The sequence below is a fragment of the Pomacea canaliculata genome, linkage group LG2 (genome assembly GCF_003073045.1).
Source record: "Pomacea canaliculata isolate SZHN2017 linkage group LG2, ASM307304v1, whole genome shotgun sequence".
Lineage (NCBI taxonomy): Eukaryota > Metazoa > Mollusca > Gastropoda > Architaenioglossa > Ampullariidae > Pomacea > Pomacea canaliculata.
The window spans coordinates 36,455,720-36,482,842 of record NC_037591.1 but is presented as its reverse complement, the minus strand read 5'-3'; the positions used below and the strand labels follow the sequence as shown (position 1 = coordinate 36,482,842).

Genomic DNA, 27,123 nt, shown 5'->3' with positions numbered 1-27,123 from the left:
AGAGGACAGTTTTTTTTCGCTTTAAAACTGTTGCGAGCAGCTTCTAGTGGAGACAGACATCAAACAAACGTCTCTGACTCGTAATCTTGCAAACAAAATTTTGTTTTTATTGCAGCTATTCTCAAAAATGCACTGAACCTACACTAAAGCCTCTTTTGTGATAAAATAATTTCGAAAACGACATTGTACATGCGTGTGTGCACAAAGATGCTTCTAGAAAAAAGGTTTCCTAACGAATTCATGAAGTTGAAACCTAGATTGTTCAAAGAACATACTGTTCCTAATATCAGTCAGCTGTAAGTGGTTTATCGTGTCTAGGACAGCAATGCCACCTTCACCATTCTCGGCAAATCAAGTTTCCACATTCTGCGAGAACCAGTTTTCCGGTTGCAGGACCGGGTCTTGAACCATCTAAAGTTCAGCCCAATAACCTGCAGGCTACAAAGCCAGCCCGTACAAAAGAACAACTAATTTGGTCTCAGGCTCACAGCATATGAACCTTTTCGCAAAAATGTGCTCAATAATGTGCGCAGAAAATAATCGGTTAAGGTACATCCGGGCTCTGTTGGGTCCTTGTTGGCACAAACTGCGCTCACCTGCTCTGCAGACTGATGAAGTCTACAGTGTGTTCTATATTTTGTTCAGTTATGAGGAGAAATTTATTTCCAAAATGTACAAAAATTAATGCAAGCGCAAACGTGAATCCGGCTACAAGATTTTAATCATAAAAAGTTTGTTTGAGAGAGTGGGCCCGTCGTAGAGTTACAGTAGAGTTCCTCAAATTAAATAAAAACATAAAATAAAATTAAAGAGCATTAACACATCGCAAGAGTGCTATGAAACAAACATTTTTCACATTTAAAAAAGCAATGAAGACAGGTGTAAAAGGTAAAATGCGCCGTCTGCTACTCTTGTAGGCGACCGTCGTCTGCTGTAATGTTCATGTCCGCATTAGTCACAGCATTTTGTTTGGTCTGTTTAGATACTTCAAGAAAAACAAGGCTGGACATTTGAGAATGAAATAGAATGTTGTTTGTTGACAATTTTTCCACGAAAATTTGTTTCGTAGTAAGCATAGACGATATGCAGATGCTGTTCACTGACGAGTGCAAAAAACAAAACAAAAAAAAAAACAAAAAAACAAAAAAAAACAAACCCATAACATATGAGTGTCTTCTTTGAATAGAAGTCGTGTGGACTGTAACACATGAGTGTCCACTTTTAACAGAAGCTGTTAAAAACGTTTACAGGGTCATCTGGACTCTGTAATATCTTGCAAGCACTTGTTATTCTGCTTTTCTCCGCCCCCTTAAAGCTCGTAACTTTATACATGTATGGGGCAAACTTTGAAAATGGGGAGGACTATCGAAGGGAAAAAAACTATCATGCAAACTTTGTAAACTCGCACACAATGGGTCCAAGATGAAGCCATCCCAACTTGCAGCAGGGTGTGGTATTCCTAACGGCAACCACAAAAGACAACCAACGCATTCACATGTATTTATGACTTTAGTATTGACGGTCTCGGCCTCAATAATGTGAAGATTTTATGAGTTGAGATACAGAAGCATAATGTTACATGTTCTTTGAGTTATTGCCATTTTGTGGTATTTTCGATTATGCATTATTCAACAAGTGCCAGAAAAAAATATGGGGCACTACGCTGCTAGACCACTATTTTTTGGTCATATTAATGTTCCTTTATCTTTTATGCTCACCTGCATAAAAAATTATAAGAAAAAAATTAACATCCCCCCAAATATAAAATTTGAAAAGATGATTGAAAAATAAAAAAGATTTAGTAAAACATAGAAAAATATAGGAAATTTAAAAAGTCATTTCAAAGAAGGAATTTTTACAACTCTTTTGTTTCTATGGTTATACGTGCTGGTGAAAGGACATTAAACTTTAGTGGGAAAATCAGTTGATCCGAATGTAATAATCTAAAAAAATCCATCTTTTTAAAGTCAAGAGTTCATTCTGTTAAAGTTCAAAACAAAAGTAAAATCTCTATTCGGAAGGAAACACTTTTCTCCGGCATAATAAATATTTCAGGTGATCTCTTTTTACACTGCTGTAATTTTTCACTCTAATATTTTATTAGTTTCAGGCTATTTGTTTTGTTTAGGTTTGTCGATGCACAGTCGTAAAGTACAGTGGTACCTCGACATACGAGTTTAATTCGTTCCGTAACCTTGCTCGTATGTCAAATTGCTCGTATCTCAAAGCAATTTTCCCCATTGAAATTCATTGAAATGCCATTAATCCGTTCCAGCTCCCAAAACACCACCTCAGTTGTATTTGTTAAGTGTTTTTGAATAAGAAAAAGTGTATTTTACAAGAAGAAACATTTATTTATGAATAACAAATACATATTCTATAAAAAACATATTAAATTCTTCTTTTTGGAAGTGTGTGGGATCTGCTTCAGCAAATCACCGTAAATCGCTCGTGCCTTCTCACACATGATGCTTTGTGTTAAGGTTCCTCCTTGAAGCTGCTTCTCTGTCACCCACACAGTCAATAGTTTCTCCATCTTTTCATGGAGAGAAGTCCGGAGCTTAGAAATTATTGTAACGCCCCTAGCTGGTGTTGTACCCTTTATCAACTCCTGTTTAAGCTCAGAACATATCATTGATGTGCTACGCCCGTACATCCTCGCCAAGTCAATTACTCGCACACCTTGCTCATGTTTTTCTACGATTTCGCGCTTTAATTCAATAGACATCATCTTCTTCTTCGGACCCATGGTTATAAAAATAAATGGGATAATCTTTTGTAAATGTACAAAAAGCAAAAAACGCGAACCCAACTTATCGAAAATGCTTCGAAAACGAGGGAAACAAAGCACACAACACAGACTGAGGTCTAGTCTGAGGTGGGAGAAACTGTTAGACGCTGCACACGACCCTAACATCCGCCCCGCATGCTGGGGTCGTGTGCAGCGGTGTACTGTGCGATTCCTCGTATCTCAAATCTTGCTCTTATCTCGAAGCAAAATATCGCTCGCTCGGCGGCTCGTATCTCAAAACACTCGTATGTCAGGGCACTCGTATGTCGAGGTACCATTGTACTTCAGTCGTCTCCCTCATTTCTTTACCCGTTGGGAATAGAAGAAAGGGGGTAAGGTACAGGATGATTATCTGGTAATAAAGGTCAGTCCTTTCCCGAAGCATTGTTTTTTTTAACTGTTCACAGGAAAGGGTCAAACTCTTGGCGTCGGAGTAATTCATTAGTTGCAAGCCTCGTTACTGGACAGTAGTTCTCACATCAGCCAACACTTCTCACATCAGTTATTACCAAGTACTTGCATGTGTCTTGATGATGATGATGATGATGATGATGATGATGATGATGATGATGATGATTAACAACTTTATTGGTCCCAGTGGGCAATTTAAACATGGGCTATGCGAGATACATTAGAAGTGGGAAAAGTGGGATTAAGAAGATGTTAAAGCAGCAGCAGGTCCCTAAAATTGTTATCTGCGACATGCGGTCGGCACTTGTCTGACATGGTTCAATCTAATCCTCCGGCCCTGCTGCTGTACCCCAGTCATAAAATATTCCTTCCTAGTGAATACCACGCTCACCAATCTGTTCCTTTTGCATGGCACGTGCGGCTCACGTTGGTTTCAAAGAACCTGCGATCGAGCGTGACTTGTCTTTGAAGCTAGAGTTGAGATGTGGAGCGATGTTGAGAATTGTTGTCTGAGGATGCTGGCATTGCTTGTAAATTCCCTTTAATGTAGGACATCCTCTGAGATATGGAAATGTTAGGAAATATTTCAACTCTTCCAGAAGTATAAAACTCACCGTCTTTTTTGCGCGTGCGAGTGTTTTACTGTGTGTTTATCTGCATGTTTGATTGTATGTGTGGATGGTGAGTAGGAGACTACTACTAGAATCTGAACCTAATAACTACAATGTTTTTGTTATTTAAGTGTTTGGAACAAAATATGCTAAACGCGCAGAAGATTTGTGTAAATAAGTACAGCCCAGATGTACATTACAAAACAAAATTAACTGTCACTAGGCAGTCAACTAATGCTAAAAAAAAAATCGAGGAAAATTCCGTAAAAAAATTGTATACAGCCTCTATCACTAGAATGACAGGCACAAAAATAGATACAGCAGTTACCAATGAGTTACGTAGTCTAGACAAGGATTTCAGGCCAGTATGTTTTTTTTTTTTCTTACACACAATACAGGTGTCTAGTCGTTTTGGTGGTCAGACTTTGGAATACCATTCGAGTTCACAAAATACCAGCAAAAGGTGAGCGCCAGGGAATTTCTGTTCATCAGCAAGTGTGGCAAGCATGTGATTCAACACCTCAGCAAAGTATCTCCATCCCCACACCACAACCAAAATATAGTCTGAGAAGGGGTTTCATGCAACAAGCAGTCGGTTCCTGTGAGCCTCTGACTCTTAATGTTCTCGTGAGTGAAGTCCCCGTGGACAACACGTGGGAGGAACTTCTGTCTGCATTAATACAGAACCAAATAGGTTTCCCTCCTACATAGCTATCGGATTAAAATAAGAGTTGTTTGAAATGCCATTCTATTTTTAACAGGTTCGCCACACTTTCTAGTAGACAAATAATATCAAAGAGTTTTAAAAGCGAAGGGTCTCAGTGGCAGTGAACTGTGAGTGGTTTACTGTAGCTAGGGCACGGCATGTGGTAAGGGGAGTGCGGCCCGATTTGTTGAGTTACCTTTGACCTTCCATGTTGAAGTAGGGATTCATGTATTGCCGTGCCTGTTTGCAGTTGTTTAATTTGGATGGACAGGCGCCACCCAACGGCCCGATAAAAGTATAATTAGAAAGAATATTCTGGATGGAATACACACATATATTTACATACACATACACAAACACGTACAATTACTTATTTATTATGGAGTTGGGTACACCACACGGCTCTAGGTGGTAGCAAGATGACTAACACCAAGCAATCAGCTAAAAGACATGATACGTATTATGACTAATATTCTAGTTCGCCATCCAGGTAGTATCACGAGACAAAGCCTTGCCCCTAGCCCCTGGCCTATAACCTTAATAATTACACAGAGTTTGTTTCTGGTAATTCTGAACGCATTTTTTGACACTCCAGTGCTCCGATAAGGCCTCGAAATGTTGTTTTTGAAATTCCCGAAGCAGAAATGTCCAGTAACCCAATTTCTTGGCCGAGCCATCCAAAGTTAAATTATCTTCTTTCTTCCTTTAAGCACGGGCTTAGTTCGGTGACACACACATTGGGCGATGCAGCAGACACTCACGTGCATCTTATCCCCCAGCTCTCTCCTCCCCAGTTTCTTTCCTCCCACAACTAACCCCCTTCCTCCCGTCCTCAAAGAGCTTTGAGCAATCTGCGGTTGGATGTCGTCTGCTCAATACACAGAGACAGAAGAGAAGGAGAGGAGAGAGAGCCTGTTGTAGCCTCACCCCAATCAAATTTTGAAAGAGCCCCTTCTCTTGCCACACTCCATCCTTGGGTCCTGCAGCTGTGGGATCGATGCCCGTTCCTTTGGTTGCGTGTTGTTTACTCAGGGCAAGAATATGGTCAGTCTGGATCATTATCCGACGGAAGTGGTGATGGGTGTACTTTCTGTCGGTGGAGCGGGAGAAGACTTGGGACGGACGGCGACACCCGACTGCTTGTCGTTACCCCTGAAAAAAAAATGTAGCTTTAGGAGAACGACCTGAATTGGTGACAACTCTTGGTCATCGTCTTCGCCATCTTCATTAGTGTGAGCTTCATTCCTTACCACGACAAAGACCACTTCGGTGATCCGAGACAGACACAAGAGACAAAGATCAGGGGGACATTAAAAGAAAGAGATTCATCCATCCCTATATCTTATACAAATAATTTTAAATAGTCCAAAGGGTCAGGCAATGGGTAACACACCCAAAAACCCTAAGACCAGGCAATGATGACACACACATGAACCCTAACATCAAACATTTCAGAGGAGTAGGTGACGACGAGGGCAATGCTTTACCGATCCCTCAGGAAACCCCGCATCACCAGATAGCACAAGTTATACCGAAACAGCATAAAAGATAAAGTGTGACACATCACACCACATCACACTTTCACGCATCACGGGCAATCAGCCAATCGTTGACCGCAAACATTTTTAGAAAAGTCCATGCGCTAATACCGCGGGCGGGGTCAGGAAAGGTTAAGCGAGATGCTTCTCCTTTGGCGGCGCGCAATGGTTTCCGTTTGATCCAACGATTATTCCATGCGGACATGGATGCTGGTGCAACTCATCGGGATCTCTTACGCGATGGCGGGGTCCGTATTGAAGCCCCCGTCTTGATGGCGACACTTCATTCATCTCTGTGTCAGAGTGGTCTCGACATCTGCATCCCCTTGGGTCCCTTATCTGAACATTTGTCGCTTCAGTGACTAATGCTCGGCTGTAGCTCGTTAGACATATATTCAACAACTTCTCAGCTACCAGTTTTAATTAATGTTTAAAAAAAAAAGTTTGGTATCAGTAAAATTATTTTATTCGTTTTAATGGCTTTCATGATTTGTTGCCTAGGGTCTGTATGTAGACTTTATAGGTTTCCTTGCGGGCAAGACGTCCTTACCAGCTTCCAGAATCCAGTGAAGAAGGAACTTGAATCTTTACTCGATGTAAAGTGTTTGACAGGCAATTAGATGTCAAGTAAATGATTATACTGTCTTTATATATATATAAACAATTCCGACTCAAGTTTCTTATTACTGCTTCTATTTACGATAATTTCTATTTACGAATTCCCCTAGAAGAAGTAAGATGGATCAAAACCAGGACAATAATACTTTTGACCATGCTAACATCTGTGTACTCCGATGCTAATTGTTTTAAAGTAGAAATCGATTGGCTTTCATCGAACGGTGCTGTTTTGTCCTCAAGTTATTAAGCCTGATGTGTGATGTAACGCTGCCAAAGCACGGACTGAACTCAGAAACGAACTCCAAAGGTTTCGGTTGCCAAATCGATGGAGCAACACACGGGTTAATGGACTTAAATCTGATGACAGGCATCCCATGCAGCACCACAGTGTTTACACCCAGCAGGCCAGAGAATGAAGAAGTTTACCTGACCGACCTATTGCAGGGATCCATCATTTATGACTGGAATCACAGCGAATCTGTCAATGGCACCAGCGTGCATGGCCGCTGGCCACGTCCTGCAGCTGTTCCAGACTCTGGCGATCGTTTAATGGAGAAGGGAGGGGCGGTGTTATCACCGGCAGAGCTTGGTTGCAGACGACTGGGTATAAATAAATATGTTTCGCTCTTTTTTAACGCTCATGGAAATGTTTCTCATTACACTCTTCCAGCCTTCATTTCTGCATAATACACTGCGAGTGGTGTGCTAAAGGTTGTGTCGATGACTCATAAATATGATGTATGATATGTGTATGAATACTCGTGGACCTGGAAAGAAAATAGTTGCTTGTGTGTGGATCAAGATGAACCACGATGTTTAGCTATCCCTGGTATGTGTTATGCTTTGTAGATAGCTCTTGGGCAACATTTTATCAACTTTAGCAGCGGATCCGAAATAAGCAGGGTTATATTATTAACCTTTGAGTATGTTTTGGGTTAGCTACAAAAAGACTTCTCAAGATAATATTTTTGTAGCTGATTCAATACAGACCTCTTTTCCTTTAAAGAGATTTATTTTAGGTCGACCCGTAGGTAAGATGAAGTGAAACAACAAAAACTTTAAGACCAAAAACTAGGAAACAATAAAATGAATAAAAAAATGTTTACTGCATTTCTTGCTAAAAACAATGCGGAATAAAAATGTTGACAGTGAAGTCAGCTGCTGACAAAACTTAGAAGACTTTTGGGTTTATTTATTTTCATGTATTTAACTTTGTTTACTGAACTTTGAAATACATTGAGCTGCTCAGTAGACAGTTTGGTGTTTAGATTTTCTCAGAAAATAAATGAAAGATCAGACAAAATATCGTAATTTTTATAATTTTATTTTGGAAGAGAGCAGCAGTTTCTTAGAAAACCCAACCCGTTAATTAAGAAATAAAATAATATTAAAATATAATAAATAAAAAAAATACATATATTTACTGCTCATGTCTGTTTGCATGATTGCCTGACTACAATACCTTCTGTGTCATACAACACAACTACTAACCTCCCTTCACATCGTGCTAAGTGCATTGATCTCGCCTCCGTGTGGTGGAAGTGCGCTACATAATTACATTCTTCTTCTCGTTATTATTATAATTATAAATCGACGAGTACCCGACGACACCGGCGAAGCGTTTTGTCCGGTGATGACGTAAGTAGTGTGCGCGCAGCATGCTACAAGGGCGACAATGCAGACCGCGTGTCGGTATTAACCGCGACTTGTCCTCCCCAGCAATGGCCGACGCGGATTGTGTCTCGTCCACTGCCTTCTCCTTCAACTCCCACAGCTTTCCGAATGACGCCTTCAACCTGAGGGTGGTAATCGTGGGAGTAACAGACTTCCACATCACGACAAAATAGCTAAAAGATGCAAAAAAAAAAAAAAAAAAAGCCGGGCCATGTGATTGCTGCCATGGGGATTTGGGTGGAAAGTTGACTGGAGGCTTGGCGCTCACGGCATTTCCTGTCCCAAACCAAGTCGATATCTTTTTCTCGACCAGCACGTTGGCTGGCCGGTGTCGGTATTCATGCTGGTTCTGGTGGATGTCAGGCGACAGTAAATCGCAGCCCGTCTATCGCCCACGTTCCTTACCCGGTCGTATGTCAGGTACTTTCAGCCACGTCCGTAATTTTTTCCTCCGGCAATGCGATACCCAGAGTGACTTTGCAAAGTATTTGCATAGTCGTGTACAGAAGTCTCTCCTGCTTAGCTTTTCAGAGGAAGGTCGTTGGCTGTACAGAAAAAAAACCTCGTTAAACGTTTCACTTAGAAATTCAAATTTTTTAGTTTTTTTTTTTTAAAGTTTGGCATGTCAGCTGGATAAAATTCAACGCGAAGAAGAGTCAAAGGTCAAAGGCCATGAGGGCGGTGTTTCTGTGACACAACCTAACTCGCGGAACATGGTTGATGCTACGGAGTAGAGAGGTTTACGGAGCTAGCTTTAAAAGATGCAGGTATGAGCTTTGACAATTATTTTGCAAACATTCCCTCCAACCGAGAGATTTACCGAGGAAGGTTAAAGGTGGCTGAAGAAGGATTGGGATTAGTAGGTCTGCAGGTTTGCTGTGTCTAGTCTTATCGCTTTGAAGAATGTTAGCATCTGTCTTCAGCTGGACGTGCAAGCCTTAAAATAATCAGTCCATCGGTTGAGTACAGCAGTGGTTTCTGTGTTACTGCTCCTTCGATGACAGGTCGAGATGATGGTCTTTAGACCTTGGAAAGCCTTTTTACTGTCAACCCGTTATTCCCTCCTCTATGGTAAGGCATTGTTCTTCAGTCCAGCTCTCCACTACCTTCATCCCTTTCCTGACGGCAAATTCACATCCTTGCCTCACTGTAGCTAAAAGAGCATCTGCAAAGTTGTTAAAAACAGAAGCACAGATTAAGCGAACCTAAAATGGCTTGTTAAAACATGCATAATTGAGGAGACTTTGGAAATATTTTTGAGCTTCGGCGCCATTCCGTCTGTGCTAAATTTCTGTTTGGACAGATCCTTAAAAGGATCTTTCATCGTAAATGACATTTTCTAGACAGGCAAGTTTTGCAAATAAAGGTTCGCCTACATTACACGCTAAACCTAATTACTGATTTTGCAATAATTAAGAACAGTTAGAAACCTTGAAAGTCGACTCGACAAATTCACATAGTTCCTCTTTTCAGTCATTTCTCCATGAGATGCCATGCAATTTTGTCATCAAAAGTCTAAAAATTATTTATTTTTGTTTAATTTATATTGTGTGATAGAAAAGTTTTTTTTATAAATACAAACAGAATTTTCAGTCGATAATTAGTTTGAAATGGTTTCAGAAATATAAGAAAGATAATTTAAAGGATGTTCCTTGTTTAAGTAACATTTTGAAATTTGAAAATAAGAATTTGCCCATTATCAGTCCACATTCTATTTGTTTCAATCCAGCCTTTTGGCGAACGGAAAGCTTGAAATAAGAAATCGGTAGTTGATTTTACTAATTTTAAACAAGTCTTTCTTCGTGACAAAAATCCGCAGCTATTTCTTGATACATGGAGAATTTTCTATGGTAAAATGATGCTATTTAAATAATTTTTTATTTGCAATTCGCATCTAGGTTGTGACAATTTTACTTTGAGAATCAGTCAGTAATGGTTATTTTGAGTACGTCCTCTCCAGATAGAGGATTTGCATATTAATGATTTTGATGACGAAAAAGTGTATAATATGCGGCAGGAGAGAAATTAAAGAGCTTTCTTCTACATCTACACAGTCATTTGTACAAACTCCTTTTTCACCATTTCTTTCAGATTGAGAAATCTGTTGTGTTGATGTAAAGTTTGTGTCTCTTTTCAGATTGGTACCATAACCACACTCTATCCTCGCTATTAACTTATATATTGTTGTAATGTTCACACTAAGGCGTGTCTCATCACGACTGTGGTAATCAAGGGTTGTGGGTTCGGATCTGGGCTCCGGCATACCTCTTTCTGATATAACACCTGTTGACAGACCTGTTCCTCGATGGTGTTATCGATACTTTCATGTCTTGTATCTATTCTAACTCTCCTGACCAAGTTTAGTGATTAGATGTGAGAATGATGTATAATGTTTCCGTATTACTATACCTCTATATTAAGTTAATTACTGATTATTTATCACGGTGAAGAACCCAGCCATTCCTTAGTTTCGTAAACTACATCAATGATTAGGAATCAAGGAAGGTGTGTGTGTGGGGGGGAATTGGTGTTTAACCCCGAACCAGCAATTAGACTATATCAAAATGATTGGGATGCAAAGAGCCAATCAGCAACTGACCTCCGGGTGAAGGCAGCTCATCTTCCCATGAAGCTCGACGAAAAAGCTTTTCGTGTCAACAGAACATGTAATTTTGTCCTGCAATCTCTCGTGCACTGTATTGTTTGGCTGATAACATGCTGCCACATTTTAAAGCCAAGAATTATTGTACGTGGTCCACAAAATGTCCGCCAAATAACGGCAACTGATCTGAGCAGCATTTTTATGAAGGAAAGCTGAACATTTATCTCCTCTCATATTTCTCGAACAGAATTACTCACTGGGATAAATAAAGTTGGTCATCTTCATTGTCATTTCTACGTGTGCCAAAACATTTCGAAAGCATTCCGACTTTTGTGTTCTGGAAGAAGAATTTTTTAAAACCAGTTTGAGGATTTGCCTAATTCTTTGAACCAGGGCTTCTTTACTTCCTGTCGGGTAGTTTGTATCTGGTTGTTGTTGATCCCAGAATGTGTGTAATAATAGAGGTAAAGATGTATATGTATACTCCACACACATACTCTATACTCCATTCCACATACTCCATAATCCACACATACTCAACTCCGCACACACACACAAGATCCGCTGACATCCTCGTCTCAACATATGAATATTTCGACTATCGGGTCAGTCAATTTTTTAAATTTTCTGCTCCAGCCTCGATTCAAAGATTCGAGGTAATTTTTAAGATTTTACTATTTAAAGATACGGCTTTAATATTTTTTAAACCTTTTGTAGAGAATAAGTAATAAATACCAAAACAGACGTTTACAAATAATCAGCCAACACAAAAGTTCAAGCACAAATATTCAGGACACCTTTCTAAAAAAATATGGTTTTCGCCTTCAAAGGTAATTCGATCTGGAGAATTTTGTGGCTCAGTTGGCATTACAAACCTTTCCGGGTTCGGAATGTGATATATTATAGGGCCGGTTATATCCTACAACATTCTAAACTTTGTTAAAAAAATAAGGTAGCGCTCGCTATTTTGAGCATTCTCGTTTTACACGTGTAATCTGATATTTCCCAGCAAGATGTGCTGACTCACCCACACACACACACATCTTTGGCACAAAAACCAATGTACCGTGTCACCTGTCCATGACAAGTACTCCCCATGTTCACTATATAGAAAAATGATGAAAACATCGTACAATGTTTCCCGGCGTTACCTCAGTTTTCTTTTATTTCCTTTTCCCAGCTTGGCACGCCAAGCGAAGAGAAGGACCACAAATATTATGACCCATTTAGTTCCGTTTCCGTGGGAGGTTCCATTAGACATGGCTTGGATGACAGCTGAACATGCCCTGATAATAGAATAACCCTTACCGCATTTTTTTCAGATTGCATCGTGGGCCTGCAGGTTGTGTCCCTTTCCTCTGCCCCCGAGGAACGTGCAAACACGTTTACTGTACAGACAGGAGGAATAATCCTCGTTGCCCTTTCCTCCATCAGTCTCTGCTCTTAGCGATGTTACTTTTCATTCTCTATTCCTCCTCCTCCTTCTGTGCGTGCGGAAATATATTTGGAGCTCAGATAATAAAATTTCCGGCGTCCAAATCAATTTTTTTTTACTTTTCTGACTGAACTATATAAATGTTTCAATAACAAAAATAAAAGTCAACACCCTTCTCGTAAAAAATGCCAAGTAAAATATACAGAAAAAAGCAGTTATGTTTGGTTATCTGTACAAGCTGGGCGAGTGGGTGCTTTCAGAGTAACGGAGATGATTACCTGCCCATAACAACTATCATCAGTCTTCATCCATAAACTGCACGCACATACACACTCGAAATTATTTTGTTATTTTTGTTTTTTCCTGGGAATAACCACAGAGCTAAATACACCAAAGATCCATGGTGAGCCAGGTGAAGGGAATGTTTATCCAGATAACTGAGCATTTATCTATGATTCCTGCAAGTTTGCAGAAATGCACGCACAGGGTAATGGTAATGACCACCTTGATGCTTTGTTTGTTTAAACAGAAGTCACGCTAACATCTCCATGAGTGTTATTTTATAGGTCGTGTGGACAGGGAGAGCAGAGTTCAGAAAACGGAGTGATAAAGGACTTTAAAAAAAATAAAGACAATGAAATGAACTGAAAAAAAAGAAAAAAAGAGAAAACGAGAAAATAAAAGAAAGAATTACACAGGAAAGGAAATACATGATGATTCCAGAAAATGGATTTTAGCAGCAGTAATCCATCATTCGCTGCCTCTTAAGCCTCAAGTAGAAATCTCAAGGAGGCGCAAAAGCTCTTGGCGTTGAGACCGTTCTTAACCAAATTTTTTTCAGTATTATTTTTTGGTAAGGTATTTTTTTGAATTCTAAACTTGGTCAAATGTACTTTCATTTAGAATGGCCTTAAGTTCTAGACAATCCCCATTTGTGTGCTCAAGTCTGCCTGAAGGGTGGATGTTGAGAGACCAGAACAAAGGATGGCCTCCTCCTGGCTTCTTCTGCTCTTCAAATCTGTTCTGTGATTTCTTGCTTTGTCGATCTTGTATCTGTCCCTGTGTCACGCCGCTGACGTGGGCTTGATTGGGAGGGCGATCGGGGGTAGCCGTTGATGATGGAGATCGATACACCCTTGCTGGGTGCACTTTTACGCTTTTGTACGTCTGCAGCCATTTTGACTATTCTTGGAAATAGAAGAACCCGTATGTTGGATGAAGATTTTTTCGTTCCACACAAGTCGCCTGCGAGATGGAGTTTCAAACATCACATAAATACAGTGTTGGTGTCGTGTCCGTGCATGCACACCCGCGTTAACAAGTTGAGACATGCAGGCACACTCACGAACACCATTAAATCACTTGGTGCACCAGCTTTTGTGAGGGAATAGATTGCTTGAATCATTTCCGGTTGTCCTTGAATCACAGAGCTACATTCGTAATTATTTTTTATATGTCATGAATTAACTGTGTAATTCAAGGCTTACATGAATACGAAGGTTGACATAAACGTTTGTCATTTTGCAACGACAAGACTGAAAAAAAGCTGTTGTGCGCACACATAATCTCTAGAATGTCTGGCTTTTCCTCTCGGCAAGCAGAAATCACTAGTTTGGTTGGAACTAAAGGGAACTTGTACACTCTGCTATACTTGGTTCCACACCTGATGTGGTTGTTGCACCAGATCTTGTATACCATAGGCATTGCCGCTGTCGCTGTTGTGATCTTGGTGTACAGGTCTGAATGCTGTTGTTGTCTTTGGAAAGGGTGGTTCCCAAATACTCCAAGCTGTCCACCTCTTCGATCTGTGCTCCTCTAACTTTGCTTTGTTGTTACAATTGGTTTTGACCATGACTTTACTCTCGTCAGCGCTGGTCTTCATTCCATAATAACAAACCCAGACCATGATATGTATATCTAGAGAGGCTTCAGGTGTTTGGGAGTCAAGACCCTCGTAAAAGCTCTTCCCGAGTAGGGAAAGTATTTTTTACATAAAAGGTCAATAGAATCAAAAACAGAGACACAATACTCTCTCCAGCCAATCAGACTGATGCATGGCTGTAATATAATCTCTATGAACAACATGGAGCATGTGCCGTCACCCGAGATTTATTAGTCAACGTCGGCAAGGAGGTCAATTAAATCGCTCCACCCGCTGTCCGCGCTGCAAATTGCGGCTTTACTCTGCACCGGGGTTTGTAGTGAGCAGTGCTCGAGGTCCATGCACGGGAGATGTGCTGACCAATCTTCTCTAAGCTTCTTATTAGCTTCTCCAGTATATTTCCACTGATAGAAATCTGCTAGTAACAAATTGGTATGTTGGCAATCATACACACGCGTGCGCGCGCATTCATACACACGGGCAAAGCATACGAATGGAGAATCATTTAGAATAGTCATCATCTTTCTTTTTTTTTCTCTCTCTCTCTCTCACACGCTAGCAGTTTCTTTCAGCACGACTTTGCTTGGGTGGCTGACGAGGCTTATGGTTCTGTACTTCTGGGACTGTTTGCTGTTTTCTCTTTTTTTTTTTTTTTTTTTTTTTTTTTTTGAGGGGTATGATGCCACAGGACAGTCAGGGACTTTTCCTTCTTACTCTAGACTGTGTACAGCTCTTTCGACCTCTTTCCTTAAGGTAGGTAGGTCTGTAGGTTCACTGTCTCTAATCTGGTTGTTTTGGAGGATGTTGGCGTCGGTCTTCATCTGGAAGCTGTACAGATATTTGCAGTACTCAATCCATCGGTTTGCTTTCTGGTAATTTCTATCTTTAACGACTGAGCTCTTGTGCTGCCATTCATACATACGTGCCGATAGAAAATAAAAAAGCGAGAAATAATAGCAAAACTCATTACATTTGATTTCAAAACTAGATAGAAATTCTACCTAAAATCCTTTCATCAACTTTACATGTGCTCACATATTCATCACTCGGTAAATTAATAATTATTTAAAGAACAGCAGATTTGTGCTGCACTGGTAACCTGTTACTGCTGTGACCTGTGGTCGTGAATAAAACTCTGGTTGGCTCTCCCAACCTGTTATAAAGTATGTGGCTTGTGGGCGGACATATGATAACTTGATTGAGAGAAGACTCACGGGAAGGCCGACAATGACAGACCCTAATATAATCCTCCACCCAAAAGTTCTGAATGTTCGTGACTGCAAATTGCTGGAATTTTCATGTTATCTCTTGTTCGATGCGACAAAAAAAAATTGTGAACCGAATTAATGCACTGCGACATCCGGGCATTTTAAGGCCGAGTTAAGTATGTACTGCAATCACTGGAAGCTTTCATCGTCGTTGACGATTGCATGCATGTCGTGAACGTGTGACATGCAATGTGGTATTAACACGCCTTAAATAGCCATCTAAATTAGTTTTTGTTGTTGTCCGGAAATTGTGTTTGTTTTTGCCGTGAAGGTGTTGAAAATCTCTGATGAAGTTACCGCACGCATCGTTAATGTCGCTGTCGTCGTCTTCACAAAGCGGGTGGAGACCGAACTTTCTGGAATAAAGCTACTTTGAGTTTTCGTGTGTGATATTGTTCTCCTTGTGGCATCTGTCACATTCGTAATATTCTCTAGGCTGTACATTATCATCTTCATGTACGATGTCGATATTGTTATCACGGTGACTGGTCCGGAGTGGAGCCTGATTAAATCTCTGATGCCAAGTGCGGGACAAAAGTCCGGCAAGTTCATCTTATTGTAGCCCCACGATTCATCTGTCGCTCTCCTCGCCCGTCTGCTGGCCAGTCTGTTCAAAGTCCAGAAAGATCTCTTTGATAGACTTGGAAGCAAGGTTCCGCTCTAATACAAATTTTGCATCTGTCGATTACTGGGCAGCCAACGGGATAAAGAGTCTAGACAGAAGATTGTTCTTAAGCCCTCGACGATTTCTCTACATCGTTGTGTTAAAGTGCACAAGTCAGTAATGTTAAAAGGGGTTTCTTGTTCGTGATCATGAAAAAGATAGATTTGAAATTTCTCTCCGTTTTTCTGTTTGTCTGTATGTAAACTGCGTATTTTAAAGCACCAAAGAGAAGGAAGCCAACCGATAGCCTTCTGGCACCTGTGGAAGACATGTCCAATCCACTTCTTGTGTCGTTTTTTATCGTCCAGACTAAATACGTTTCTATGTGCTGGATACCAAGGGGAATTTTCTGAACACAAGCTAGAGCAAGCCTTCAACTGTGACACTGGGGTTTAACTTCAACCCATGTTTAAGGATATTATGTTCTCAGGTTCTCTACTGTTGCCGTCGGCATGCCATGGCCTATACGAATGCTTCCTCCGGCTTTAAGCTCATAAAACTCTGGTTCCGACAACGGGATGGTCCCTCAGGTGGGTCACCTCTCACTGTAGCATCCCTTGGCAAGTAATTTAATTATTAGTGAAAGCACCTCGGCGAAAAATCCGTTTAAATGTTCAGAAAAGTAGTTTGTGGTTCTTTTTCAACCACTTCAATCCAACGGAAAAAATAGTAAAACATTCCAGATATGTATATCTTACCATTAAGTGAAGGCCTATAATTGAGAAATTAAAGAAATTGAACTATCTAAGATTTTAATCAATGAAAAAGATCCTGAACTAGACAAATCCAGTCACAAACTCACACCTTCGTCAGGAGTCTTTTTTTCATGTCATCGCTAAAAGTATTGCAGACACCTCACCGCATCTACTTCCATTATTCCTCAGATCACGGTTTAGTCCGTGGGTTGTTTCTCGAGGGATCCTTTAAAAATAATTGTGCTAAAAGTCTTTGTATAAAAAACCGAAGTTAACATACTGTGCGCATGCGCAGTTCTACGTAAGAGTCTCAGCAGATGGCTGTATGAGGCCGTGTTTGAAGAAACGCATCCAGTATTGTCGCTAGATGTGTTTTGCAGGATTGTTTGATGGAGGAAGTCCTGAATTATACTTGTCTGCTGAATATATTACTGTACTGATTGACCCACACCCACGCACGCGCAGAATCTAGCTCTCACGTCATCACGTGCGTGTCACGTTACCCCTTCCCATCTGACACCATTTCATCTTCTTGCTAGGTTGGTTTCCATGTTTCTAAAACTAAAAAAGCACTTTTTTTCTTATTTCAAATTCTTTCCTTATCTATTTACATCTACAAGCGCTCAAAAATTGTGATGCCGAGAAGGAAATTCTGACTTCAGTAAAACATCTCTAAAATTGTGTCGTGCATTTTGTTTCTATAAAAGGTATTATCAGAACATTTGTAAGGACGTGTTTAAAATCAAATGTTTCCCAGCTTGCCCAACGATAGAAAGGTAGGACACAGCTGAGTTGTAGTTCAGTAGTGGCGACCTCAGAGCTGCTTGGCAAGGTATACAGACTTTGTCTTCCATTAATTATACACCAAACTCTCTTTAAATATCTATTGCTTGTCATATTATCGTCCTTTAATATACAACCGTTTAATAAGTTTTCTAATTACATTGCATTGCTGATGAAGACCATGTTGATGTCGGCGCTGTCCGTGACTTTGTACATTGGTGTGGCGAAACTTTCCTCGACTTGAATGTCTCAAAGACAAAGACAATGATCTTCGATTTGAGGATGAACAAGACTACAGTACGACGGATAAATTACGAATAGACTTTGTCGTTGACATTTAACTAAAAATAGGAAGCCAACATTGACATTATTTGTAGTTGGGTCAGCAACATCTGTCCCTCCTACGGAAAGGTCAGTCTTTCTCTTTCAGCTCAGTCATCACTCACCTCCCTCGGATTCTCGCCACAAGTTCTTTCATTTCCTGGTGCCACGATGTCTCCCGAGAAAACAGTGTTGATGTGTTAATCATGTATTGACCAGCTTCACTGGTCGTGATGTTGGTGTCAACCTAATGTGGTCTCGTCATTGTACCTACTGTAGTTGTATATGTATATATTCATATACATCTATAAACCTATACTATGTCTTCAGCTGAACGTTAGTAGTAGGTTGTAAATCTGTAGATGCCCTTTCCTGTTAATAAAGTTATTTTGCTGTATTGTATTTCTTTGTGTCCAGTAGTCTCCCTCTTGCTACTCAACAGAAGTGGGTACCTCATTAATCATCGGGAGGTGACAGGAGAGAGCTGTGGCCCGCCTTCCCATGACGTGACCTAGACAGTTTGACCCTAGGCGAGGAAAAACATTACCTTTATATCTTTTTTGTTCCTAATGAAAAAAACCCAGTTTGTCTGGCGAACTAGGAGCTTCATCAGGAAAGCTTTGAAAGGCGATGACAAGTCCTCTTGTTGCTCTACAAAATGTGTCGGCATATATGGAGTATATTTTGTCAGTTTGGTCACTAAAAATATCTCCACCTACGTAGACCTTGATAAAGCAATGACAGAACGAAGACAGTAGTAATTTATTGTTGTAAACGAAAAAATAGCCAAGAAGGCTTGACCTTTAATTGCGATGTGCACTTGACCTTTCTTTATTAAATTTCATTAAGGTTGTAGTTAGTAAATAAAAATTGTCTACAAACCGAGCCCATTGAATTTTCTCTCCTGCCTCGGCATATGTATCTTGTTAAAATCGTCGCACACGTTTTTTAAATGTTCTGCTATTTAAAAATAACGCATCAAGAGAGGAAGTTTCAGTTACTAGAACAATTACCTGTGGGATGGGTTACAAAATCTTTGATCTGCCGCGTGCTGGCGTGACAGGAGTCAAGGGCGAGTCGCGACAGGAGACAAAAGCCCGGATGTAGACTGGACATGGTTGCGCGGCAAGCAAAGCACGCACAGGTGAGCTTCTAATTAACAACACACCGACGAGTGGTTAACACTTTCGTGGGGTTTCAAATTGATGTGGCAGCCCGTTGTTACAGCGCTATCGAGCTTTGTCAGGTGAAGGGAGGAGGACGTTAATCACCCAGAGGGAAAATGAATAGATTGAAATGTGTGTAGAGGTACAGGAACAGGCAAGCTTCTAGACAGGCAGACAGACAGGATGCAAAGGAAACAATGACAGACAACATCAAGAGTGAAAACCGGCAATCTGACGGACAGACAGGAAGAGAGATATGCCATGGACGTGTATGGGTGGATTGCTGTCTGTAATTTTCAAGCAGTACCTTTGACTTCTGAGAAAACTGAGAAAGCGTTTGTAACCTCTTGCCATTCTAGCACCAGCTGGAGAACCCTACTTTCACCTGTAGGGTACATGAGCTCATTGTTCCTTCTTTTCTCAGAATGAGAGCGTCCACGGTCTTCACGTGCCGTCCAGTCGTTGAGCTCGCGCTGACGGAGCGAAGGAACTGACGAACCACCGCAAACGTGTGCTGCTGGTACCGTCCTGCCTGCAGGGTCGCCAGCAACAGGATATGACTGGTGGCGCCCCGCTGCAACAGGCGGTAAAGCCCACACTTGTAATTTCCGGTTCTGCAGTTGCCATCAGTAGTCGCCATCTTTGCTGACATGGTGAGAGGGAGAGCAGGATGCATTATGGGAGGAGACCTGCAAGGCTTTCGTCACCATGTTGAGCAGAAGATGCAAGATAACATAAATTTTTGAAGATGAAAAAAGATGAAACAATTGCAGAAACGTAACACACGGCAAAGCAACTGCTGTTCTGTAAACTTAATACCGCAAAAGAAAAGAACACAACTGTATTACTATATCTCTGGCTACACACATATGCATACACAGGCACAAACACGTGCATACATCTTGACATCATTTTGTGCTCATATTTATGAGATTGGACAGAGAGGCCAAAAAACTAGATGCATAAACAAATAGATTGACCATTCACAGCGAATACGATACAGCGAAGTGTTTATGTCATTTAATTTGCAGAACATTAGTTGCATTGACATGAGTGTTAGCGCTATGTCCGTGCACCTAGCACTCAAATACTAAATCATCAAGTGTCGGAAGGACATCAGACCATACATTCAGCCATCCATTAACACGCAGACTGTCAGAATGATAATAGCATGAGCGAAAAAAATAGAAGAAAAACGAAAAATAGAACCTTTTCCCATTCCCTGTACCTTAAAAAAACACATTAAAACTCGAAAACAATTCAAATTCAACTGAATGTCTGCTGTTTGCACTGTTGATTAGATTCTTCCGTGCCACAAATGTTTTTGTTTCTATTAGCAAAAAACCCACCAACGGCCAAATATAGATTATTTAACTATAAAACCTGTGTGAACGTGCGCGCGCGCTGGTTTCTACACGAAACAGAGAGAGAGAGGACACAAGCGATGTATCGTGTGAGAAGTAAATAGTGTAAACCATCAGAGATCCCAGGTCCTGCTTCCATAAATGGCAAGGCTGGTTCCAATTCATTAATGTGTGACAGCAGCATCCTGCTTGCTGAAAGAGAATCTGTCCTTTATTCCTGTCTCGTCGAGCTTTTAGAAGCGATACCTGAAAAGGAAGTCTCTCGCATCGATTTATCTCGAGCCTCAATCTTCAATCCCTCTGAGAGTTTTAAAAGAATCAAATATTCAGCAGAATAAAGAACACGGAGCTGTCCCACGTAGCTGGTCCTGAGTTACAGTAAAAGATGATAATGAAGACACGGGATGCGAAGAAAGAAACATGCAGACGACAGGTCACGAAACATCGGAGGAAGGGGTGAGGTCAAGGGGCTTTGGGGGGTAGACAAAATGGTGGACTGTTGCCAAGCCTCCTTTCCTCAAAAATCGTAGGAAAGGGCAATACGTCCATTGCCGGCGGCGAAGTCAGATTGCTGTGGTTGAAAAGATTCTTTTCTAGGTGGAGAGAGAAAAATGTGGACGTCCATATTAACCGCTCGTTGCTTCACACTGAAACAACAAAAATATTTTCAAGGGGCGCAAACCTTTAAAGAACAAGAAAACGCGCACATTGTAACGACCCTTTCATCGAACCGTTTCAAGAGACCGTTGATATCTGGGTCGAAACATTAACAGAACAACGAGCTTATTGCTCTATACTTATAGTTTTGTGTCTTAGAAGTGTTTTATTCTTATATTCGGGACATAAAATGACATGTGTCTAGTAATGGCTGAAGAAAAAAGTTAGTCGATAAAATAGAAAACATTGTCAATGCTAAGATACATTTTAAAACTTAGTCTTATCGATGGCAACACGATTTGTATCAGGAAAAAAATATCTATGTTTAAATAAAAATTTCCAATGTACGTTGTGGTCCATGTCCATGATGTTGTTCTTTCTGATTTTGAGGAATTTGATCTTTTAACGACATAAATGCAGTCATTTGAAGATTTCATTCTCAAAAATAAAAAAATAATATAATCTAATATTAGATTTTCTGATGTGGCTTTCTTACTTGAAGATGAAACATTCAAAAAATACCTTTAACCACATTTTTTAACATATTGACTTTCCTGCGTGTTCACGTGTGTGTGGTGAAAAGCTTCGAGAAAAATAAAATGACATGATATATAAATACATAGATTGAGAGGATAGATGGAAAGACAAAGTACTGTATCAGTGATTGACAGGAGTAAAAATGGCTACTCTCTCAGAAATCATTGCTTTCTAAACTAAAACGCGAACATCTGGTTTCAGCCCGAAATGCAAACACTTCCTAGCTGTCTGGACGACTACTTGAGGAGGACAGAAAGTCACTTTGAAAATTAGTACAGGTCTGACATCTGTTCACTTTGAAGTATTTCAATTAAAAAAAAAACAACGATTTTTACTCTCACGCTGGGGCGAGGGTGCTGAAAGAAGGAAACAGAGGAAGCCATCTGTGAAGGTCTTATGTAATGTGAATTAGAAAAAAAATCTTTGTCCAAATAGTGACACGACATAATGAGAGTAAATACTTCACGACTGGTATCATGTCCTTATGATCCTCTCTACCAACACCTTGTCTTTCTCTATGATATATCTTGTGAATAATAATTTTGCGACTATTCTCTTTTGTTCCAGATATAGACGGGACGAAGAGATGAATTTCAGATGCTGAGAACAGGACCACTGCTGAGGACCAATTACTTTGACTATCATCACCAGCCACTACATCGCACTTTAACCTGAGAGAATAAGACAGAAATTTACAAGCAAATGAACGAGGGAGCCGACGAAAAAGGAACGATGGAGATGGAGTTTGACGAGAACAATCTCAGTGCTGACCACCTGGCATTGAATACCCACTCACCCCTGATGGTGTTCCACCTGTGGTTCATGGGGGTCCACGGGTACGCCAGCGTCACGGTGTGTGTGTTCGGCATCTTCACCAACATCTTCAACATTACTGTCCTTGTCCGGCGGGACATGCGAACTCCCACCAACGTGCTGCTGCTGTGGCTGGCGTGTCTGACATCCTCACCATGGTTCCCTACATCCCTTTCGCCATCAACTTTTATTGCCCGCCCTCCGTCCCGTTAGATGCACCTGAGCGCTTTTCCTACGGGTGGCTTTTGTACATGCTGGTCATGATCAACGTGGTGGCCACCACCCACACCATCTCCATCTGGATCGGGGTGTCCCTGGCGGCGTTCCGCTTTGTCCAGATCAAGTCCACCACCCGCGGGCCGCTGGCCAAAGAGCGGAGGATCAAACAGGCCAAGGTGATCACTTTCCTTGTGTACGCCCTGTCCTCTCTGATCATGATCCCAAACTATATGACCAACGAACTGCAGGCCGACGGGACAGCAATCAACAACCAAACCTACTACAAGATCAAGGACCTGCGGCTGGCCACCAACGAGACGGAGGACATTACTCTGGCCAACGTCATCACCTACGCCCTCGTCGCCAAGATCATTCCTTGCCTCCTCATCTTGGTCTTCAGTGGCTCACTCCTGTACCACATGAGCATCAAGGGCAAGAGTCGGCGGAGGAGGCTGGCTACGGCCTCCTGCAGCAAGTCCTCCAAGTACAAGAAGCAGGCGACGACCACCCGGATGCTGCTGGTGGTCATCATCCTCTTTCTCATCACGGAGCTCCCACAGGGGATTCTCATCCTCCTGAGCACCAGAGTCCCCGGCTTCTACTACAACGTGTACTACCCTCTCGGAGACCTCATGGACTTCATCGCGCTGGTCAACAACTCCATCAACTTCGTTCTCTACTGCATCATGAGTCATCAGTTCCGCTCGCGGTTCGTCCACATGTACTACCGGCGACGAGCCAAACTCAAGTCCGTCAGCGAGTCCATGACATCAGAAAAGTTGACGTTGCGCGAGCAGCCCACGCGAACTACTGGTGCGGAGTGAACGGTGCTCAGTGTCTGTTTTCCTTTGATAACTGATGGCGGAACATCAACCACCGTGCTTGGAGACATGTATTCATAACCTTTTACTGAGAAAATTCAATTATTGTAATCTGAATATAACATTTACATTTCCTTTTTATTCTAATTTCTATATTTGTATCAGATTTAAAGGCAAAGGGGGAACATTCGGATAAGTTGAACTTAGTGCGAGATATTATTTCCCCAAATCTGTCTCGTTGCTCGTCGTAAAACACCAATCCCACCCACGACCAAACTTGTCTATGCATGGCGATGTCTGTAGGCGTGTATATATCCATCGGAATGAATGTATTCACCCATATTGTGAGAAGCTTGAAATTAGAAAATCATTTTAAAAAATCATTACTCAGTCATTAGAAAAAACATTGCACCCGCTGGACCTTTAAGGCTGTTGAGTGAATGTGTTGAGAAATATCTTTTATAATACAGTATTTCAATTTTTAATTTTCAATAATTTATTTTTAATATTCATACTATATTTATTCTTATTAAATTTTAAAATGTTTTGACATTCCTTGAAGTACAAGTCTTTAATCTCATCAGAGACACAGTCATGTGATTAAAATGAAGAGTCGAACTTAAAATATTCCTTGCTCATAAATGGTGAAAAAAAAAATCGCAAGAGCAAGAAAACACACCCTCATGATCATACTAGAAAGAGAGGGTGAGCGAGAGAAAGAAACAGCATGTGTTACTGCAAATGAAAGAAAATACATATTTGTCAACAGTGAGGAGACAAGACGAAACCATTTTGTTAGATGTGAGCAACATCAATCAGTCGTTAAACTCGTTTCAAAAATATTTTTGTGTTTTAAATGTGTGGAATAAAACGTCAACGCTTTTAAAAAAGCTTTTAAGAATTTTACGAACCTACCAGGATGTTAAAAAAGACAAGAGTGTAGGAACTTACTGACCTGCCTGTGTGAGCGACAGCAACGTCCAAATTGCCCGGTGAACATGGTTGCTATGCGCGCCACCGCGGATCCAAGGTGGTCGTGACGGAGGCCATTGCGATCAAAGGACGTGGAAGTCTCTCATAAAACAATCACAAAAGAGAAACAACTGCTGTCAATGATATTGTGTCACATCAACAACTCTGAAGTGGCAGACACGCCAATCGCGGAAATGGTCTGGCACTAGGGTGTCCGCGCTGACTCAGATGTAGCGTTGGGTCGATCGGAGACGAGATATTCAGGGTTTGACACACAAAGCGGGGACATGGCATGGCAACAATTATATATATATATCTTTAGCTCTCCTGGCATGAAGGAAAATGTGGTGTTTGAGGATTTTCGCATTCAAAAGTCAAGGAGCGAGATACTACCTTCTCCTCCTTTGTTTTTCTTAGATGTCAGCATTGAGCTCTCGGCATGTGAAAATGTCTTGACGTCTAGACACCATCTTGGCTCCTGAAAACTGTTGATAAATATTCAATTAAATGTATTTACTGGGTTTGTTGCTTAACTATGCCAACCTTTCTAATGTCATCAAGCAGAAACAGCGATAACCAGTTTAATAGGATACGATCTCGTCCGCTGCAAAGATGATATCAGGTGTCGTCTGCTTTTGCATATTCCTCATTCTAGTCAAGAAAACAACAGGAACTGTGAACTCTGGGCCCGAACTGAGCTGTTATCAAGTCTTTGGGTGGGTTTAACGAGGGTTTCAACTAAAAACAACTGTGTAGAAAAAGATCCAGACTTACTGTGATAAATTAGGGTGGTACAACACATTCATCAACGTCCTTGCTTCGTGTAAGGAAAGATCTTCACATCTGCCTCAAGATTACCTGATGTTTCCCACCGGACTACTGTTTTCTGTCTTACAGACAAAACTGGAGCACTGGTTTCAGTGATGACGTAAATTTGGTCCATTTTTCTTGATGGAACATGGGAAATCCTTCGAGATGTTTCGAGACATCTCCCGAGATGTGTAATATTCATAGTTATGTGTCTGCGCCGTAAGACCTTTCCAAAATATTCCTAGTATGCTGGCCAATCCTAATAAAAAGTTCAAGTGCCGCTGGACAAGAAGCAAAGCTTTTATGCATGTTTCCATGAAAAAGAAAAACATGTCTGCGAAATGTCTTTGCCGCTATGTCAAACCTTCTTTCCTGAAAAAAAAAAAGTTCGATGAGCAGTGATTAGCAGTGCATGATGGGGGATCGTGTTCGCAAAGGGAGCTCAGAATGGACTCCAGACACATCGCATTCATGAAACTTTATCAGCCCTCGGTGAACCCGTGGTGAATATTGTTTACACCAAAATGCGCTTACAAAGCCAAAGCTAGTGTCTGACCATGTAGAGTCTGCGTCCACATCACTTTGTGTTCGATGTGATACCCGATCCCAGACACCACCATCACCGCCACTAGCTCTTCCATCTCGTGCTAATCGTCGTCTTGAACCAGTCATCGTCCACAGACTCATCAAATGATCGATTGAACAGAGAAGATTGAGACTAACTGAAGGGTCGCGAATGAATTTTTGGTGATTGTCTGACATTTGATAAGAAACACAGACCTGGGAGAGCAGACGGCAAACCGTCATTTCGCGAGATGCGAAGACAGACAGATGGATGCTATACCATCATAGTTGTTTGGTTCAAGAACTAGATTGCGCTGATGCTGTTTTTCGCTTATTTTTGTAATAATTTGTCAAGGAAGGAATGGATGAAGGTTTTATGAAGAAAACAGTGTCATGTCATATTTTACTACAAATAATCAGTGAATTTGTTTACGGCGTGTGGGGCAACTACTTGAAGATTCTGACATTTGTTGGCATAATACTTCGTTCCAGTGTGCACTTTGTTGACAGGAAAAAACGTGATATTGGAGGCTGTGACAAAAAATATAAAATTGTAAAAAATATTACCCGATAAAATGCTTTGGAGTTGAAATAATTTCTACTTAACACTCGTGTACAAGTTTGAGTGTTGTATTTTAGGAAGGACGAAAGAGTCGATGATTTGAATTGATAACATATTGATGCCACATACGGCGTTGCTGTTAATCAGATGCTGGCTGCATTTTCACAGACGATATGTTATCGACATGATAAGTGAAATAAATGAATGTTCAAAGTGAATTCCATTTGAACTCCTCGCACTACAGGTAAACGTTCGTTAGATGCGCATCATTACGCCATTAAGGTTACCTGTAGGGGAACTGGTCACGTGTTCAGTTTCCATTGTATGAGAAAATGTTTATTCCAGCTTAATTTGTGGAGACCGACACTCTCTGAGCAAAGCCTGGTCTTCCATGGGTATCAATGTAATACAGGCTTTTGTCAAGGGTAAGGATTGCTCAGTAATAAAAGTAGTTCCAGCAACCTCTTTTTCTCCCACCAAAAATTGTCGAATGAGCTATTTTACCAGTAAACAAGCAGTGCCAACAGATGGAACCGGCTTGTATTTTCTCTGATATTCATTAACACTGGAGAAGGTACAGTATCAGGCGCTAACTGAAAGAATTGTGGGGATTTACGGGTGGATGAGTTTCGACTTCAG

General features: G+C 41.0%; 1 protein-coding gene across 1 annotated transcript in view; it reads left to right on the top strand.

Annotated features, from left to right (window-relative positions):
* The window catches only part of LOC112557610 (sex peptide receptor-like), a 29,671-nt gene extending 2,969 nt beyond the window's left edge, over window positions 1-26,702 (top strand). The window contains 2 exon segments of the mRNA XM_025227582.1: window positions 22,291-22,669; window positions 22,672-26,702. Of these exon segments, the coding sequence (XP_025083367.1) occupies window positions 22,426-22,669; window positions 22,672-23,579 (1,152 nt within the window). The 5' untranslated portion in view covers window positions 22,291-22,425 and the 3' untranslated portion in view covers window positions 23,580-26,702.
* Window positions 26,703-27,123: the final 421 nt, after the last annotated feature.